Source organism: Phoca vitulina, unplaced genomic scaffold, assembly GCF_004348235.1.
Source record: "Phoca vitulina isolate PV1807 unplaced genomic scaffold, GSC_HSeal_1.0 scaffold25, whole genome shotgun sequence".
Taxonomy (NCBI): domain Eukaryota; kingdom Metazoa; phylum Chordata; class Mammalia; order Carnivora; family Phocidae; genus Phoca; species Phoca vitulina.
In genome coordinates, this window is record NW_022589728.1 from 37,026,584 (window position 1) to 37,048,017 (window position 21,434).

The 21,434-nt window shown below is 38.3% G+C and overlaps 1 protein-coding gene across 1 annotated transcript in view; it reads right to left on the bottom strand.

Moving 5' to 3' along the window:
- Positions 1–21,434, bottom strand: part of LOC116643268 (histone deacetylase 1-like) — a 27,873-nt gene continuing 6,439 nt past the window's right edge. Inside the window, 3 exon segments of the mRNA XM_032422029.1 lie at positions 1–798; positions 801–1,411; positions 1,414–1,708. Coding sequence (XP_032277920.1) covers positions 274–798; positions 801–1,411; positions 1,414–1,708 — 1,431 coding nt within the window. The 3' untranslated portion in view covers positions 1–273.

The window sequence follows — 21,434 nt, forward strand, 5'->3', positions numbered from 1 at the left end:
CCATGGCTGCTTAAGAGTATGCCTTCCAGACCCGGCACCCTTTATGGTTCAAAATTAAGAACTGGGGAAGGATGGTGGCAAGGCAGCCACTAGAAAAGCTCACTCATAACATGTGCCCTGGGCTCAGGGCCCTGGTTCCTGTCTAGTCCCTGGGGATATTTATATTTAATATATTTTTATATAAATACACAGAGAAATAGAAAATATAAAATCTGAGGGGTTGTGGGAGAAAGGTGGGGAACTTGGCAGGAAGCCAGAACTGGAGAGGTCTGCTCAGGCCAACTTGACCTCCTCCTTGACCCCTTTGGCTTCTTGCTTCTCCTCTTTGGTTTTCTCCTCTTCTGTGACTTCTTTCTTCTCTTCTGGGTCTTTCTCTTTTTCATCCTCAGTTTTGACTCTCTTGGCTTTTTTGAAGTTGGAAGAATTCTTGTGCCCACCTTCTCCCTCCTCATCAGAGTCCGAGAACTCTTCCTCACAGGCAATTCGTTTGTCAGAAGAACAGATTGAGATGCGCTTGTCAGGGTCTTCTTCGTCCTTCTCGCCACTCTCCTCTGGAATGGCATCCTCAGGAATCACCTGCATTTGGACCCCAGGTGCATAGGGCAGCATTCTCAGGTTCTCAAACAGTCGCTGTTTGATCTTCTCCAGGTATTCATTGGTATTCTGGTTCGTCATATTGGAAGGACTGATGTGAAGTTTGAAATCTGGTCCAAAGTATTCAAAGGGGATCTCTGTGTCCAGGGCCATGGCTGTTTCATACGTCCAGGAGCGGGCCACCTTGCGGATGGTGTAGCCCCCCCTCCCCCAAGCATCAGCATGGGCAGGTTGAAGCTCTTCACAAACTCCACACACTTGGCCTGCCCTTTGACGGTCAGATTGAAGCAGCCTAACCGATCCCCAGACAGGGAGTCGGAGCCACACTGTAAGACAACTGCACTGGGCTGGAACATCTCCATCACTTTAGATATGACCAGCTTGAAAATGGCCTCATAGGACTCATCATGGATCCCATCTCGGAGCGGGTAGTTAACAGCGTAATACTTGCCTTTGCCAGTCTCAATATCCCGTAGGTCCCCAGTTCCTGGGAAGTACTCTCCGTATTTATGAAAGGACACAGTCATGACCCAGCCTGTGGTATAGAAGGCGTCTTCCGCGCCATCGCCGTGGCGAATATCAATGTCGATATACAGCACCCTGTGGTGATACTTCAGCAGTTCCAGGATGGCCAAGACGATGTCATCGACGTAACAGAAGCCAGATGCCTCAGACTTCTTTGCATGGTGCAGGCCCCCAGCCCAATTCACAGCGATGTCCGTCTGCTGCTTATTCAGTTTCACAACACTCACCACAGAGCCACCAGTAGATAACTGACAGAACTCAAACAGGCCATCAAATACTGGACAGTCCTCACGACGTTGAATCTCTGCATCTGCTGGCTGTACTCGGACGTGTTATCTGGGCGGATGGAGCGCAAGAATTTAATGTAGTCGTCACTGTGGTACTTGGTCATCTCCTCAGCACCGGCTTTGTGAGGACAATAGATTTCCATTTTTCGGGACAGACCATAGTTAAGTAGCAAATTGTGAGTCATGCGGCTTCGGTGAGGCTTCATTGGGTGACCTTGTCCATAATAGTAATTTCCAACATCCCCGTTGTGGTAGTAATAGACTTTCCTCCGAGTGCCCTGAGTCTTGCTCGCCTCCCATCCCTCCCCTCAGTCAGTCCGTCCAGCCAAAATAACTTCACTTCTTGAGCATCTCCAGAACCATCTACACCATATCAAACAGGATTTCATGCATTAGGTTATTATTATCCCTAGTTAACAGAGAGAGAAACTCAGCCTCAGGCCAGGTATTTAGTGTGACTGGCGGTCAGTGGCAGCGAAAAGTACTTTGAAACCCATTATTTAAACCATTAAATTCCCAATTTGTAATAAAGTATTAAGTCTCCCCTAAAGCCAAGCAAAATTCCAGTCTCTTATTTTATAGGTACAAGAACTAAACAAAATATTTGCAACTTGTAAGACACATGATTTATATCCCTTATAAACAAATTGCTCCTATAGGCAATGTAATTGAAAAAAATAGTTACAGATATGACCAGTGTAGGGCAAGAACTTTCTCCATTATCCTCTTAGCACCTCCAGCTGGGCCTAAGACTTAAATTGGTAGAAGACAGATTAATGGGAGAAAAGGATACAAATTCATGAAATTTTTTATATGTACATGGGAGAGCCTTCACAAGAGAATGAAGATTCAGAGAAATGACCAGAGCAGGGAGGCTTTATACTCTTTAGACAAAGAAACAACCCATTTGTGAAGAATTGACAAGACAAAGGAATGTGGGCTAAGAATAGTAAATTGTGAAGAAGTAAGTAGGAAGATAAGGGTTAGTTTAACAAGGTTTATTTGTACAGATTATTGGCCGCAAATTCCCCATCTCTGATAATAAGAATGTCTTCCTTCTTTCTGGTATAGGAAGGGTACTTATCACATGGGAATTTTATCTCCTGCTTTCAGGGAAAAAAAGAGGGTTGGGGTGTCTTTCTTGAACCTGCTGTTTCTTAAGTGTCTTTATTTTTTTTTAAAGATTTTATTTATTTATTTGACAGAGAGAAACACAGCGAGAGAGGGAATACAAGCACGAGGAGTGGGAGAGGGAGAAGCAGGCTTCCCGCAGAGCAGGAAGCCCGATGCGGGGCTCGATCCCAGGACCCTGGGACCATGACCTGAGCCAAAGGCAGATGCTTAACGACTGAGCCACCTAGGTGCCCCTCTTAAGTGTCTTTAATTTAAAATATTCAATATGCCAAAGTGGCATATTCTGGGATCCTTTACCAGGCAAGTGAAGGAACATAAATACAAATGGCCAGTGAACATAATTTAAAATATTTAACCTTACTAATGAATGGGGACATGAAAATTAAAGTAAGATATTACTTTTATTTATCAGATAGGCAAAAATTCAAAACATCACAGTGGAGAAAAGGATACTCTTATATATTATTTTTAGGAGTATAAAATAATACTTATCAAAAAAAAAGTAAAAATACACATATCCACTGCCACAGTAAATCCATTTCTTAGTATCTCTCGAGCAGAAATATTCATATAAAATGGGCAAGGATAGTTACTCAAGACTATTCTTAGTAGCATTTTTGAAATTGTTAAGAATTAGAACAAATTTAAAGTAAATCAGTTAAGGACTGGTTTTAAAAGTTGTGATACATTCTTTCACTAGAATAAAATTCAGACTTAAAATAATGAAGTGGATGTATAAGCAGTAGAAAGATACACGTGATATGTCACTGAATAAAAAAGCAAGTTTCAGAATAATATGTTAGTCATGATACAATTTGGTTAAAAAAAAGATATGTATATCTGAATTTGCATAAGGAAAGGTGTGATAGGATAAAAACTGAAATTGTTAAAAATGGTTACATCTGAGGGGAGAGAGTTGTAGGGAAAAGTAGATACGAAAGAAACATTAAATTCCTTAAGATTTGATAATTTTTAATCATTTCCAACTTTTTAAATGAAAATATGTTGTAAGTCAAAAGAGAGAAACATTTTAAGAAGTGAGAGCAACACATTCCTCAAAAAGTGTTGAATGGGTAGAAACTGAGGAGAAAATTTCAATGGGAAGGTCAAACTCAAGCAGAGTTGAAAACCACTCAGTCCAATTTTTCCTCAATTGAAAATTCTTCTTCCAACCCTAAAAACTGAAAGATGCAACATTCTGTTTGCTTGATTTTTTTCATTTGAATTATTAAGGTGCAATTTACATACAATAAAATTGAGCCAGTTTTAAGGACACAATAAATTTTGACAAATGGGGGAAACACCACCATACATTTTGTTTTAGGGCTCCGGGTGGCTCAGTTGGTTAAGCGTCTGCCTTCGGCTTGGGTCATGATCCCAGAATGCTATGATTGAGTCCCATGTGGGCTCCTTGCTCAGCAGGGAGCCTGTTTCTCCCTCTGCCTGCCACTCCCCCTGCTTGTGTTCATTCTCTCTCTCTTTCTGACAAATAAATTTTTTAAAAAGGCTCCTTATTTCACTCTAGCTAAGGATTGATAATTCATCCTTTCCAGGCACATTTACACTTTAACAGAAAGCTATTCAAGATGCTTTAACCCAAGGCGATAAGATTCTTAATTATTAGAATTCTACTTCTGTCAAAATCCATTAAACCAGGACAAATTACCCCTGGCTGTGCCCCAGGCCATTCATGAAAGCAAGATACAAATAAACACTTGTGAGGTCTCTAGAGTTTAGAAAGTACTCAGATTCTAGAAGATAAATCACTCACTGGAATTCCGATCCATATCCTCCCTATTTGTTTCCAAATCAACTGTGTCTGCTCCTTCTCTATGCCCCAGATTATTGATTCAGTAGCCTAGGTTTGATAACTCACTTTTGACTCTTAGATTTTGGTTAATCTCTAACTCTTCACCTGTTTGTTGTTTTTATCTTGGCATACATCTACAGAATTTAGCTAAGCTCAATTCATGAACATTTGCATCTTCTACTCCAACCTAGCCTTTTGGAATAAACTATCTCACTCCCCACCATGGAAACTTAGAATTCAGCAGAAATTTAAAAGAAGAAAAATATTTACTGTGAAGAACTCTTTTCTTTTGTCCATGGTTAATTCTGGTCCTCTGTTCTTTCTCTCATCTCAGATTTCATACTAGATTTGCCTCTTAATTTTGAGTAGGCCTTTTCCCCAGTTTCCAATCAGGCATTTAAACTTGAGCTCACATTTGGGGGTGAGGAAATAACATTATAAACATTAACATTATAAACATCTATTTCATTTGACCATTTTTTTCCCAACCAACCTATATTACTTTTTGTAACTTCTTAAATTTCATTCAAAAAGAGTGAGATAAGATGATGTGGATATTTTAAGGGAATTATTGGTCAGATCTTTATCTCCACTCTTTCCCAAGAGATCTTAATAATGGCTCATCTCCTTTTTCACAAAAGTCTATCATGCTTCAGGTATGAACAATTCTAAGGTGGCAAAGGAAAGGGAAAATTGGAAGTATTGACGTTAGTGCTGAGAAAGTGAATTATTCTAATGACTATTCTAATGAAAGTAAATTATTCTGATGCTAATTTTTGAGCTGTTTTCTAATTATTTGCTTTCATCAGAAGTGAAGGAAAGCCTAATCTAACTTGTCAGCTGATAGATTTTAAAATAACTTTTAATAATAGGTCTTTTTTAATAATAGATCATTATGGAGTTTTTATGTGTATATGACTTGGAAAGACTTCAAAATGACATTGCTACTACAAACTTTTCACATTTGTATCTATTTTCTAATGTAAACAGTTTCTCAGCACTAAATATATAAATATTAAAAAGTAGGGATATCTCAAAATATTCCATATTCCTGAAAATGGGAATAGAACTGATGAGACTAGAACCTTGTCTCATTCTAGTAACTAATAATATGCATCTCATAGAGGTACACTTATTTAAAAAAAATTAAAACACAGTTCCATCTCTCCTGAAAATGTGTAAATCTAAAATATTTTAGCTTTTATTTATCAAAACTGCATACATCTTATGTAATATATTTATTTTATATACAAATTATGATTGTATTAAAAACTCAAATGGGGAAACATTTGTAGTACTCAGAGCTTTAGGATCATAGAAAATAACTTTTCAAAATTCACTTTATATGACTATTGTTGCAGAGAAGTATGATAGGGTGATCAAGATTTTCAAGCTTAAAAATTACATGAAGATAAAAGTATGTAGGGACTGTGGAATGGCAAAGCAATTTCAAAGAGAAAAGAGAATTACACAATATTTAAGAGTGCTGGGAAGCCTGGGTGGCTCAGTCGGTTAAGCATCTGCCTTCAGCTCAGGTCATGATCCCAGGATCCTGTGATCGAGTCCCACATGGGGCTCCTTGCTCAGCAGAGAGCCTGCTTCTCCCTCTGCCTGCCGCTCCCCCTGCTTGTGCTCTCTCTCTCTCTGACAAAGAAATAAAATTAAAATATATATATATTTAAGAGTGCTAAAGGGGAACTTGTTCATCTGTACTAAAACAACAACAACAACAAAACGTTTGATTATGGAAATTTTCAAATATATCCGAAAATCGAATGATTTAGTGGACCCTCATTATCCAGCTTCAACAATTACTAATATTTTGCCAATCTTATTTCATTTGTCCCCCACTTCTTTTTTTTTGCTAGCATTTTTATGCCAAATCTCAGACACCATATTATTTCATAATAATTTGTGTATTTGTAAAGTGGGTAATGGTAGATATCAGTCTAATATTTTACTTAGAGTTCATTAGAAACATTGTTACAAAGCAGTATGACAGCTCTACTTCAAATGTCAATATTTACAAAAATACCAGATAACTTTGCATTTTTTTATTCTAAGATATTTCAACATATCTGAAATTGGATGAAAAAATAAATTTGACATTTATTTCTTCCCCCTTTTAATGAATTTGCACTAAAAAAATCCCCAGTAACTTTTAAAATATGTGTTTTATTTTGGACATCACACAGATTATAACTAGAGAAAAATATAATATTTTGCCTTGTGGCATCCTTATAGGTCTATTGTCCCTTCAATTACAAAATGCAAAAATTCTGAAGACTAAATGTTTTTTCCTAATTTTGGTGTAAACTCATCAGACAGAAAAACCTGCCCGAAATGATGTGAGCTTATTCATAGTCTTTATTTATTTCACGTAGTGTGAATATTTCTGTATTTTGTTGTAAACATATTAATGGGTTTGATTATAGGGTGCTTCCTCAAACCCTGATAAAGTTATTATGTGCCTGATAAAAGGCATATGTTTAAAAAAGAGTTTGAAACACATATGAACCCAAGAGTTTCATATAAGGGGTGGTGAACCTGTATTAATATACTTTATTTGATTTATCAGACAACTTACTTTCTGTATTTTTAATCCATTTATTACATTACTGACTTTGCATCTGGTGGTCTTCTCTCTGCACAACATATTCATATGGCTGAGGACCATAGAAGCAGAGAGAACTATGTTTATAATTAAAAATACCAGGATCTTTAAATAGAACTCAGCTAACACATGACAAGCTTTTTCTTTAGAATTAAACTTGTTTTTTTCCAAAATAGAATCAAATGCTAAGAGCTTGCATATATTATTAGAGCCATTTATGTTACTTCCCAAACTCGCCCTGATTTCATATCCCTCACACTCCCCAAGGTCCACGGTCCCTGCCCCAAATAGTATAACTGGGATGGTTATGGGTAAGTAAACAATGAAGTATATTTTGTCTTTTAGAAAAAAGAAACCGGACCAATTCTACCGGAATTCTCCAAAATAGAAGCAGTATGTCTTCCTCACATTTGACTGTTGCAAATGTTTTATTTTTACAGTCTGAAAAAAGCCTCAATTGTCCAATGTAATCTCAGTTCACAGGAACCAAAATCATAGTGAACGTCAAAAATAATCACAGCAGTAAGCATGTGAATCATAGAAGAATCATTTAAAATTTAACAATTAATATAACACTAAAAATAAGAAAAATTAAAGAATAATTGTTTATGCCAGGATATTGGGTTTATGCTTTTTCTCAATGTTCAAAAACCAACTCTAGGCCTTAATAAGAAACTAATGATGTATGGTGATTAACATAACATTATAATAAAAAAAAAAGAAAAATGGACAAAAAATAAAAATAAAAAAGAATTATATACATTATAGTTTTATTTATGAAACTACCTAAAAAATAGATAATCTCATCATCAGAATGTTAATCAAAAGTTTTAAATTCTAAGAACAATGAAAACTGTGAATCTAGAAGGTTTTATCTTTTCCTTTGGCTGGGAGGAGGTCTGGTTATTATTTTATGATAATTCATTTCCTCTGTCAGAACTGTTACAATAACTGAGAAGGCATGTGACCAGGAAGAAGGTAGGATCATCTTCTCCTTTTTTTTTGGTCTAGGTTAATATTCTGGTTTAAACATATATTCTTTAATTTTTGTTTATCTTTAGTGTTATACCAATTGCCAAACGATTTTTAAGGGACTTTTCTGTGATTCACATGCTTACTGCTGTGATTTTGCTTTTGACTGAGTGAGTTAATCACAGTCAAGAGCAAAAGTTAGGGCGCCTGGGTGGCTCAGTTGGTTGGGCGACTGCCTTCGGCTCAGGTCATGATCCTGGAGTCCCGGGATCGAGTCCCGCATCGGGCTCCCTGCTCGGCGGGGAGTCTGCTTCTCCCTCTGACCCTCCCCCCTCTCATGTGCTTGCTCTCTCATTCTCTCTCTCTCAAATAAATAAATAAAAAAATCTTTAAAAAAAAAAAAAAAAAGAGCAAAAGTTATATCTGTGGTGCTTCTAGATTATTCCTTCCCAGTGTACTCCCTCCCCCCCTCCCCCACCCCGCGCGCCATCCGCACAACTGAACCATCTCTCCCCATTGCTGGGCCCTAGCGTGTGGCACAGCAGGTCAAAGACAGGGGCCCCAGCACTCAGACGTGCCAGGACACCTATTTATTTTTATTTTTTATTTTTATTTTTATTTTTTTTTAATTTTTTATTTTTCTCAGGACACCTATTTAAAAAAAACCAGGAGGTACTGGGGCACCTGCGTGGCACAGTAGGTTGAGTGGCCAGCTCTGGATTGGGCTCAGGTCATGATCTCCAGGTCGTGAGATCGAGCCCCACATAGGGCTTCTGCTCAGTGCAGAGTTGCTTGAGAGTCTCTCTCTCCCTCTGCCCTTCCCCCCTGCTTCTGAGCTCTCTCTCTCTCTCCCTCTCCCCCAACAATAAATAAATAAATAAAATCTTTTAAAAAATAAATAAAAAGAACCAGGAGATGAAGTATACAGCATAGGGAATCTGGTCAATAATATTGTAATATCTTTGTATGGTGACAGACGGAAGCTGCAGGTAACGTGGTGGGCATTTTGTAATGTATATACTTCTCAAATCATGTTGTACACCTGAAACTTATATTGTGTGTCAACTATACTTCAATTAAAACAAAAATTAAGGAGAACCTGGGTGGCTCAGTCAGTTAAGTGTCTGTCTTTGGCTCAGGTCATGATCCCAGGGTGCTGGGATCGAGTCCCGAATCAAGTTCTGTGCTCAGGGGGGAGCCTGCTTCTCCCTCTGCCTGCCGCTCTGCCTACTTGTGCTCTCTCTCTCTGTCAAATAAATAAAAAAAATAAAAATAAAAAATAAATGAAATAAAATAAAAACAACCGGGAGAAGAAGAGCACAGAACCGAGAGGGCATAACCACGCTCCTCACGCTGGCTGCAGCACCATGCGTCACCTCACTTAGAGTTGCCCCTTCAGTAGATCGGAGCGGTGAGGGATCTCCAGCCCAGTGCTCACCTCCCGGGTGTCATTGTGAGGTAGACACTGAAGCCAGCTGCAGAGTCAGTGCCGCAGTTCCTCCAGGAGTAAAAGGAAGTACCAATACAATGTTGGCTTTTAAGGGAGATCTCCCAACTGCTAGAGCTTTACGCTGAAAACAATGAAAAACAACACCTTGTAGTATTATTTACACAGTCACATATGTTATATCATTTTTCACTCTCAAACGACTTACCAAGGGGGGTAAATCAAGGAGAGGAAAACAGAGAAACAAACGCAGTGACGTGTTCAAGCGTTCACATCTGGGTGGGCAGAGAACTGATTTTCTCAGGGAACAGTGATTAAGGGTGTGGGTTCGAGATCCAGACTTGGAAGGTTGGAATCATGACTTCAACATGTCTGAGCTTTGTGTTCTTGGGTAAATTATTTAACCTCCCTGTGCTGTGTGTGGGGATTTTCACAGGGCCATGTTGTGGATTCCATGTGTTAATCTATGTGAAGCATTCTGGAAGCCTCTGTCAGTGTTTGCTTTTATTCGCCTCCCATGTAATAGCATTCTCTAATCTCTTGATTTGTTTGTAAGTAAAAGTCAACATTTTTGCTTCTAGTTTATATTGCTTATCTAAACTTTCAGCCAGTAGCCAGTGACATTCTAAAAGAGGGGAATAACCTGGGGGAAGCAGCTGTTCTAGAAAGGCACTAAATGTAGAGGGTAAAAAGGTAATCACTCACCTTTTGCAAGCCAAAACCCACCCACTCTCAGAATGTAAAGGAGCAGCCTGGTAACTTGGAGCTGTTCAGGTCTTCCTTCCCCTCTAAGCAGTTATCTACCCGCCCTTCTTAAACTACTTTTTACATGCTTCCCTATTCAAGATGCAACTCAATACAATCAAGAATTAGGTCTTCCTCTGCTTCACTTGTGTCTAATGACTGACAGGCAAAAATTACTTAGCATAATATAATCAGAAATAAAATATATTTTATAATGATAAAATTTCCTTGGTATTGCTATGTGGTTTAAATGGATTAGTATGTATAATGCTCTTAGACGTGCCTGACAAGTATTCTGTGTTAATTATTATGTGCCCCCTTCCTTATTCTCGCCCATTGACCCCTTAGAATCATGCCAGTCACACATTCTGCATCCTTGCTTATAACTGCTTTCATCAAATTAACATAATATCTAATGGGCAGCACCAGAAGTCCATCGACATATGGATAAAGACGATGTAATACACACACACACACACACACACACACACACACAATGGCATATTACTCAGCCATCAAAAAGAATGAAATCTTTTTGCTATGATGTGGATGGAACTAGAGTGTATTATGCTAAGTAAAGTAAGTCAGAGAAAAACAAAAATCATATGATTTCACTCATATGTGGAATTTAAGAAATAAAATACAAGATCATAGGGGAAGGGAAGGGAAAAGAAAACAAGATAAAATCAGAGAGGGAGACAAACCATGAGAGATTCTTAACTCTAGGGAACAAACTGAGGGTTGCTGGAGGGGAGGTGGGTAGAGGGATGGGGTACCTGGGTGATGGGCATTAAGGAGGGCACTTGAAGTCATGAGCACTGGGTGTTATATGCAACTGACGCATCACTAAATTCTACCCCTGGAACTAATAATACACTATATGTTAACTAATTTGAATTTAAATAAAATAAAATACAAAATAAAAAAATATCTAAGGGGCAGCAGCATCTTAAGATGTGGCTCACTTCCACATTAAAGGCTCATCTGAGGAAGAAGTCTTAGAATCGTAGCTCTGCACTCTCTGGGTCTGAGTGTGGGACATTTAAGTTATTTGGAAGTGGCTATAGGTTCATGGTATGAACCCAGTCTTTGTCCTAATGGTAGAGGCCTCATCCAACTTCTGTGAGGAATGAAGAAGACAGCTGTGGGCTGTGGGAAAGGGAGGTCATGAACCTCTCCCTCAGTCCTGGTTCCCAGCCCACCTAGCCCTCTGTGTTCGCATTACCAACTGCATTTCTAACTTTTCATTAGGATTGTTATGTTGCTGGCCTAGCTTAGCTAGCCATTAAGATCTGTCTTATTTACATAGTTATGAGGTTGATTTTTCCTAAAATGTAAGGGACATAGGATTCTTAAGTTTTTTCCTTTACAATTTTATCCAGCTGGTGTTTCTGAGTCTACATTTTCAGATCAAATTAGTTTTTCTTAAAATATCCTCTGTAGAAAGTACAACATTGAATCCTCAACTTCTTGCATCCAAGATTGATTCCAGATAAAGACCTCTGGTAAAGGGGCACCTGGGTGGCTCAGTCGGTTAAGCATCTGCCTTCGGCTCGGGTCATGATCCCAGGGTCCTGGGATTGAGTCCCGCATCGGGCTCCCTGCTCAGTGGGAAGCCTGCTTCTCCCTCTCCCTCTGCCCTTCCCCTGCTTGTGCTCTCTCTGTCAAATAAAATCTTAAAAAAAAAAAAAAAAAGACTTCTGGTAAAGAATTACTTACCTTAAAAGAACATCCCTCTTAAAGCAGTGACCAGGGGCGCCTGGGTGGCTCAGATGGTTAAGCGTCTGCCTTCGGCTCAGATCATGATCCCAGGGTCCTGGGATCGAGCCCCACATCGGACTCCTGGCTCAGCGGGGAGCCTGCTTCTCCCTCTCCCTCTGCCTCTCTCCCTGCTCATGCTTTCTCTCTCTCTCTCTCTCTGTATCTCTGTGTCTCAAATGAATAAATAAAATCTTTAAAAAAAAAAAAAAGCAGTGACCAGCCTGATGCCTAATACAATCTGGGAGTGTGTGGCATCCATTAGAACGCAGCATGGTTTGCTTTCCCCTCTTGCTTTGGAAGACTTGCCTGTCAGACCATGGCCATATTTGGCTAGGAGGTGGAGGACCGTGATAGATAGGGCCACAACAATCTAGCTGTCTGCAGACAACTGGATTTGATACAAAAAGACCTCAATGATCTGAGCCAACTCAAACTTACATTGCACTGGGGAATAAAATACACATGAAAGAGCTCGGAATGGAATTTTCCTGGTTTAGATGATTAAGTAAGTCCCACATTTTATGCCCAAATGTTCAGTGGGAGGGAATACTGTTAAACATGTTAGATATAAAATATAGAGTGTACTATTAGGAAACTATTACAGTATGATTTTCAAAAAAATATTTAATGAAAGCAGGATCCCCATTTTAAAAGTGTATGTATGTATGTATATATTATGTATTTATATGGGTATATGTATGTATATTGTAGAAAGGAATGTCCAAAAATATTAACAGTGGTTACATTTAGTGGTATGATTCTTATAATTCCCATTTTCTTCTTTTTACAGAAATGTATACTCCTTTCTTAACTTTATGTAATGACCAAATTATTTCTAAAGTAGAAATTCAAATATATATTGTTAAAGGAAGAAGTTTATTAACTTAAACATATTTGAAAATTTTTTGAATATAAATGATTTTAAAACATTCCAGATATTTGATAACTCCCAAAATGTCTATTCCTAACAATGTTAATTTTAAAAAATTACTAAACTTCATGTATCTGAAATATCCTATTTCCCCCCCTTAATATTTGTCCATGTCTTTGTGCATAATACAAATTTATACTTTTATAAATTCATTCATTTTATAAATTACATCATTCATTTAGCTTATGCATTTATTTGCTGCTTGATGACTGATTTACTCAGATATAGCTTCTATCAGACTAAGAACTTTATGAAAAATACCAGTGACCCTGGAAATCTTTGCTCCCAAGGATTCCAAAATGTGAGGTCTGTGTCCATAAATTAAGTCCATGCCTTATTTTTAACAAGGATCAACTTTAGCTCAGTGTTCCTAAAAGTGACTAATGTTGAATCCTACTTGCTATTCACTAATAGTGCTTCGAAGGAGGTGGTAGAAATTAAATGAACAGCTTTCACAATTAGAGTACTTAAAATATCTCACTACCTCTTATTTTATACCGTGTCCCTGCTTCCTTGGGTACTGACGGTAGCACTTTGCCAAAGGACCAGAAAAAGCATACAGTGATTGACAATAGCGCAGATACAGAGGCTTAGACTTGGAAAGAACATTAAAGACCAGATGGTGGAGGTTCTGTCCAACAGATTCCTTTCCACAACATGCTAAGGGCTGGTTGTCCAGCCTCTGCCCGAATATTACCTCAGGAGGCAGGAAGTGCCCTTCTTCCTGAGGCAGCACGCTGAATGCTGACCAATGCTACTTTCTACACCTATTTTTTATTTGTATCACTAATGGCTCTTCCTACTAATTCTATTGCATTTGTACAGAATTTTCACATATGTTATCTCATATCATCTTTACAAAAACCCTTTGAAGTAGAGATACCAAAAATTACTATCCCTGTTTTATACATCAGGAGACAGAATGTGAGAGTTTAGGCGAGTTGTCCAGGATCACATAGTTAGCAAATGCCAGCCCACAACCGAACTAAACTCCCCAGCCGTTTCCTTCCACATGAGCAATTTTGCTCTTTGTTAGAAAGTTTTACTGTGGGGCACCTGGGTGGCTCAGTCGTTAAGCATCTGCCTTCGGCTCAGGTCATGATCCCAGGGTGTTGGGATCGAGCCCCGCATCGGGCTCCCTGCTCAGCGGGAAGCCTGCTTCTCCCTCTCCCACTCTCCCTGTTTGTGTTCCCTCTCTCGCTGTCTCTCTATGTCAAATAAATAAACAAAAATCTTAAAAAAAAAAAGTTTTCCTGTTCTGAACTAAAATTTTCTTCCTTGTAATTCTCCCCCTACATTAATGCAAATCACTCTCCCCACCACCAAGAACTCCATTCATGTTTCAAGTCGAACTCCTTTGACTTTGATATCAACTATTAGAAGGAAATTCACCCAATTCTTCAGGAGGGTAAGAAGAAACAGGCAAGATACTATGATGGATTGGTATCTAGTTCAGCTGCTAGGTAGAGAAATCCAAGATAACTGTGGCTTAACTTACTCTCTCTCCTGAGACGTGGAGAAAAGCCGTCCAGCGTTGACAGCATGGCTTCAGGGACTATTGCACATCTTTCTTGCCCCAGGGAATAGTGAGAGGAATTAGTTGAATGGAACCTTATACAGAGAACCTCTGTGAAAGAACTTGTATTCAGAATCTAAACAAGCATATGAAAAGATGCTCAATAGTATTAATCATTCATGAAAAGCAAATTACAACCCAAATGAGATGCTAGTTTACATACTACCAGAATATCCAAAATTAAAAAGACTGACAACACCAAGTGTTGTCGAAGATATTGAGCAACTGAAACTCTCATTCATTGCTGGTGGGGATGCAAAGTAATAGAGCCACGTTGGAAAACAGTTCTAAATTTTTTTCTGAAGGTAAGGATACACTATCCAATGACTCAGCAATCCCACTCCTGGGTCTTTCCCAGATGAAATGAAAACACACATCTACACAAAGACATGCTTGCAAATGTTTACAACAGTTTTTTTTTTTTTAAATGTTTGTCCATGATAAGCCCAAACTGGAAATAACTCCAATGCCCATCAAATGGTAAATAGTTATGGTAGTTTTTATAATGGAATACCATATAATGGAATACTGCTCAGTAATTTTTTTAAAAAAAAAGGTCATTCCAGGGAAAAAAGAAAGCTGGCACAAAGGCTCAAGACAAGAAATATCTTGGTGTATTGCTGTAACTACTAGCATTTGGAGGTCACCAGAAAGTTAAGGGTAAGATGTTAAACAGCAGTTAAAATTGACCACTTACTTTGAATACTCTGCAAAGGCTTAAGATTTATATTTTTGGTGAAGGTATAACTTTTACAATTTGATTTGGGCAGGATAAGGAAAACAGATAAGTATTGAGATAAAATAAATAGAAAAGAAAATATTTGTTCAACGGAGCATAAATTGACTTGTCAAGGAATCCTAACCTGTGCAGGTAGGCTAGGGAGTCAAAGACAGGACAGAGAACAGTGACACCCATTGGAATTTTCCAGAGTGTGTGATTAAAATATGTAAGATAGGTGAGATACACAAGCGTGTTTCTATGTCATTTCTGTGTGTTTGCTTTAGATGTACAGTTTCTCTTTCAATGTTCAGGTTAATATATTATGAAACTCAGAGAAGCAGTAACTGTATTGTCACAATCGGAAATATGATACTTTTTTTTTTTTTTTTTTTGGGGAGAAAGAACATAAGTGGGGGAAGGAGCAGAGGGACAGAATATCCAAGCAGGGGCGCCTGGGTGGCTCAGTTGGTTAAGCAGCTGCCTTCAGCTCAGGTCATGATCCCAGGCTCCTGGGATCGAGCCCCGCATCGGGCTCCCTGCTCAGCAGAGAGCCTGCTTTCCCTTTCCCTCTGCCTGCCGCTCTGCCTACTTGTGCTATCTCTCTGTCAAATAAATAAATTAAAAAAAAAAAAAAGAATATCCAAGCAGACTTCTGCCAAGCGGCGAGCCCAATGCGGGGCTTGATCCCATGAGCCATGAGAATAGGACCTGAGCCAAATCCAAGTATCTGACACTTAACCAACTGAGCCACTCAGGTGCCCCAGAAATATGATATTTTTCTAAGTAATCAAAAGACTTAGAAGAAAAAAGAAGATATTTCCTTCTGTTAAGAGAGTAAATAAAACTTTGACTCTATTTTATTTCAGGTCTTGGCTCTAAATCATACCTTCATAAGATGAAGCCAAGAAGTGTAACACATAGGGTTTGGGCCATTCCTCAATGTAAGAAAGTAAAAAGCTTTGTTGAACAAAACCCATCAGGATGGGCTGATGGTAGGAGTGCCCAGCTAGAAATATAAAGCAGGAAGAAAAGCTGGATTATGGTCAGCAGGGAAAAGCTGGAATGGAAGAAGTGGGAGAGGTAGAGAAGGCAGTTACCAGAGTTGCAATAAAGCCGAGCTGTATTAATGGAGGCTCATTGCCAACTGCTGCCTTGGCAACAAGTTTGTCCTTGCCAGTCCTGAGTGCTCTGCCTGGGCCTGGAGAGTCTTCAGAGGATAACAGAGGATCCTGTCGGAAGGAAGACATGCATGTCTGAAGGAATGGACAACATATAGGGGACTGAAGAGGCAACTGAACACAATGAATGTGCTCCAATAGCCTCTACTCTAAGAGCTCATGACCCACTTGGCCTCATTTAATTTGTGGCTGTGCCGTGAATGTCTAAACTCAGCACATGTGTGGACTCTGCCTGATGTGTGCAGATCATCCACCTTGGGACCCAGTTCTGGTCACTAGATTTCTACTGCAGGCCAAAACCCTCCTGCCCGTTTTGACTTAATTCAGATTTAAAAACAGGCCTGCTTTGTTCGCATGTGTGGGTGTCATTTTCTGTTAGTTTTCTTGTACTTCAGTCTATTCAGAGCTTTCTTGGCTTTTGCTAGTCCCACTCCCATAGAGTGGAATCCTGATTCTGAGTAATGAGCAATTAGGTGTGAATTCTACTGCCAAAGTAGTTTTGCTGGCTGTAATTAGACATCAAATAACAATAAAGTATTATTAAGCATCGTGCATATCAGTAGTAAATTCAAGTTCAAAATACTAGTCTGATTCTTTGGAGAGAAATAAAAGAACTATTTTGCTTTACCCTAGGAATGATGAACATTCAGAAACCATATAATATAAGGCAAAATTCAGTCAACCATTTCAAGGGAGAAAAAGGGTGAAATTATTTACCATCTTTATATCCAGGATTCCAGTAAGTGTGATTATGATAATAGGGAAATAGCTAACAAACTCAGCTGGATTTCACAAGGAGTAGGAAGACTTGCTTATATTAAAGAAATTAACAAATTTTCAGAACAAGTTGATATTGGAAGGACCCCTTGCTCCTAACACAGACACATGGATCAACTCTAACAGTGGAAGCTTGGGATGTACCGTCAAGCTAGAAGTTGACAGGAAAATCTCCACACTGTAGAAATAAAGAAATGCAAAATGTGGGGCAGTGAGTAGTGAGCGGGAGCAGAAGCCAAAATAGCTCACACCTTGGAGTGACTATAGGTTTACCACACACGTACTGGTTTGAAAAGGACTGCCTTGCTTTGTACCTGTTGTTTCTGAGTAATTCAAACAATGTCCCCTTCCAATTTTCGAAGTGCCCTGATTTGGATGCTAAGTTATAAGGTCTTCCCAGCTAATGGATATGTTGAAACCAGATATTATGCTTGAGAGCAGGGTGCTGGGATTCTGAGAAACATGAAGCATGTCATAGCCAAAAGACCTACCTGTAAACTTCCTGCATATGACCAGGAGTCATAAGGAGCTGGCCTTTCCATGAAATAGAAAAACCACAGCTACTGATCCTGCTTAGCAGACTGCAAGGAAGCTGGGTGGAAAAGGAATCTAGTGCCTCAGCTTGTGGGGAGCTCTAGAGTCAAACTTCATTCTCTCTGTTTGGCTCAAATGATCCCCAACTGAGATATTTTCATTAAAACTCATCTAGATATGGTAGACCCCATCCAGTCTTCTAAGCAGAAGCAAATATGAAACTGGGCTGTGGTATCTACATCCTGAGTGTGTGGCATAAGTCCCCAAATCACCCCCCGCTGGAGATGAACTTATAGCTGGACATCATATCTTCTTGAGGAAACCGATCACTGGAAAGAGTATTAGCAGACACAACAAATAGAAGAATTTGCACACCAAGGACTAGAAAAAAGGATACAATGTAGTCTGAAAGATACTTTGACATATTTATAAAGAAGGAGAGAATATAAATCACAATGAAAGAACGAGACAGTACATTAAATACGAGCAGACAGATTTATAAACAAGCCAAACAGAATCTTTCTGCAATAAAATATATACGCATAAGAAAGAAAATAGTGGATAGATTTCAAATGTCTTTATTTAATTAGTTTATGTAATGCTTCTGTGTCTTTCATGAGTTAACTCTGGCGATTAAATCTTGCATATGTAGTATTTTTACACAGGGAAGAAAATTGATCCTCCTGCCCCTCCCTGGAATCGCATGTGTTTTACACGCTTTTACAGAAGTTGAGTCCAAACTCTAGTTCTGAGCTCTGGATGCCACATTAAATTTCTAGCATACTTTGTATGAGTTTTTATGGCTTTCTATTATGGTTCTTAAAAACAAAATGCAAATAAGCACATTCCTTGGCCACCTTCCAAAAGAACAACCCTATCAAAGATTCTAGTTATAGAAATGTAATAGGCAGTTAAGACAGTTGATAAAATGACTAATTTAACTATGTTATGACTGGTACATATTCCACCATAAAATTTAGAAATAACTATATGTTCACATTTATGGTTAAATTTATTTCTGAGATTTATAATAATCTGTTTTAAGATTGAGAACAAGGACAGATAGTTATTTTAGTAATACTATATATCTGATGATATCACTATTATATAAATAGAGGTTGTCTTATTTTAAAATAATTTGATAATTTTTAAATGCCTTAAGATGCCGGGTTTGCAATTCCTCTTCTTTTATCACTGAAACATATCAAGAAGAAATTATATAATGGTGGAAATTCAACTGTTCTTTCCAAGTAATCTAATCTGTGATGTGTTCGACATCATAGTCCTTTCTTTCAAATCTATAGGAAATAAATACAAAATAGCAGTGGATGTTCAACAAGAGTGAGAATCTTCAAATAAGTCACTGTTAATTGTTAAGCAACTTGAAAGATTCTGAGATCCATACATATAAAAAAACTGCTATATTATTAACCAAGGAGGCCAAATAGTCCCCCCCAAACTATAAAAGAATAAAGTTAGGAACAAAATAACAAAAATCTATTTTAAAGTAAAAAATAATGTCAATGTCTTTATGAAATTATCCTATTTGGTGGCATAAATTGAAATTCTAGAGCCTCTGGAGGGAAATGTCAGAAATGGGTCCCTTTCTAAAAATAACTTTGCCAGGCATTTTAGAATTTTCTCTGATTTAATGAGCAAAGAATTATTGAAGAGGATGATTAAGGTAGAAAGGATATCTATAATTATATTTGTTCTAAGCCTTTTTTATGTATAAAACTGATTAGTGGAAGGTAATGTACTTTGCAAGATGCTGATTGGATAAGTTTATATCAACAAAATATCAATATTTAAATCAAATAAATAAGTGATCTATTAAAAAACTAAAACAATCCATTTTTCTCCAGTCGATATTCTTGATAACCTTGCAAATAAAGCTTAGCTACTATCATCATCCAAATAGAATCTCCCACTGGAACTAAATTGACTCTTTTTTCCTCCAAAGATTTATTTATTTATTTGAGAGAGGGCAAGCTTGTGAGGTAGGGGGGAGGGATAAAAGGAGAGGGAGAATTTCAAGCCAACTCTACGCTGAGTGTGGAGCCTGACTTGGGGCTCGATCTCATGACCCTGAGATCATGACCTGAGCTGCAATTAAGAGTCAGACGCTTAACCAACTGAGCCACCAGATGCCCCCTAAATTGACTCTTAATTGACTCTTTATTGAAATAACATCTAAAACCACTATATCAAAGTAAACAAATGAATTGAGTTAATTAAATTGTCCCCAGATTTAATATTATTCTGAGATATTAAAAAGCCGCATTCAGTGAAGGAAATTAAATCCTGACTTGTTTTCTTATGAATCTGAGAGGCTGAATATGCAAACAGATGATGATCAGACCATATATAAAAATAAAACTTTGACCCAAAACCTGCAGCCACCTGCTCAGGAATCCAACCCCTTCACCTACAATAAACAGCTCAGGAAGCCAGGCTGCTATGTCAGTCTTACAGGAAGCTAGACTGCTGACAATAACTTCTGTAATAATCGGCTCCAAATGTCCGGGACTTGCTAAATAACTGATAGCTCCCCTATTTTTTCTTCCTGCTTCTGACTTAGTACCCAACAGAGAAAGCCAAATATGCACCCCAAACTAATCACATGGGATGCCTGGCTTCTAGCTAGCCTGCCTAGAACTACCCCTTGCCAACAGCCTCCAATCAGGGCCTTCCTGAGAACTTCCCCTCCCACTAAAAGCTTTCCCACTCATCTGCTTTCCTTTGAGTGTCTGCCAAAATGCAAGTGGTGGTGGTGGCCGACTCCATTCTACAGCAAGCTCAGAATAAAAATAGCCTTTGCTTTTCTCATCTGATGAGTCTTCATTTATTTCCACAAACAGAAAGTATTGCAAGATGAATATTTCATAAAAAGTTAGTAACTAGCAGTTATTGAGCCCTTACCATGAACCATGCACTGTGTTAAATGTTTTACATGGATTATCTAATTTCACAGTAAATATAACAGTGACTTCTGAAATTGGTACTATTACGGTATTCCTTTTACAGAAGAAGGAACTGAGGCTGAGAGATGTTTAATAACTCATTTAATACATAGGTAATGAGCAGCTAAGCAAGGATTAAAATAAGGACAGTCTGATTCCACGGAGGATAACTTCTAACCACTATACTAAATTCAACTTGTGATGTGGAGATTGGTGCATATTTTAACTGTTTTTATAATAAAATAGAAAACAACAAGAACTTAATGTTGTGTTTCCATCTCACCTTTGGTAATAAAATATTGTATGACAGAAGAGGAAGAGAACTTGGAATTCATTTATAATAAACGCCTTTTACAGATTATGTAAGTGAGGCTCAGAGGGGTGAAGGTAAGTTGCTCAATATTACATACCTACTTAACAGACAAGACTAAAGCCCAGGTTTTCTGACTCCCAGCCCAGCTTTCCAGCATGCTTCACTGGGAGACAGAACTTTTGCTTGGGTAGATTTGCAACTCCATAAAGACATTATGTAACAGTGTAACGCTGGCACGCTCCAAACACATATTATTGTAACATGGCTAAACACATATCTTGTATGGAATGATATTTTAAGAGGCCACTGAAGTTCAGCAAATATTTGAGTGTTAACTATGTGTTAGGCACTGTTCCAGACACAAGTTTCATTTGTGAAAAAAAATGGAAAAAACCCTCTCTCTTTGGTTTACATTCTAATGGGAGGGAACAAACATTACACAGTGGTTACATTAAGCAGGCAAATTATATAATATGTTAGAAGGTAATAAGTGCTATGATAAAAAGAACAGTAGAGTAAGGTGAGATTGGGAGTACCGCCTTGGGACAAGGAG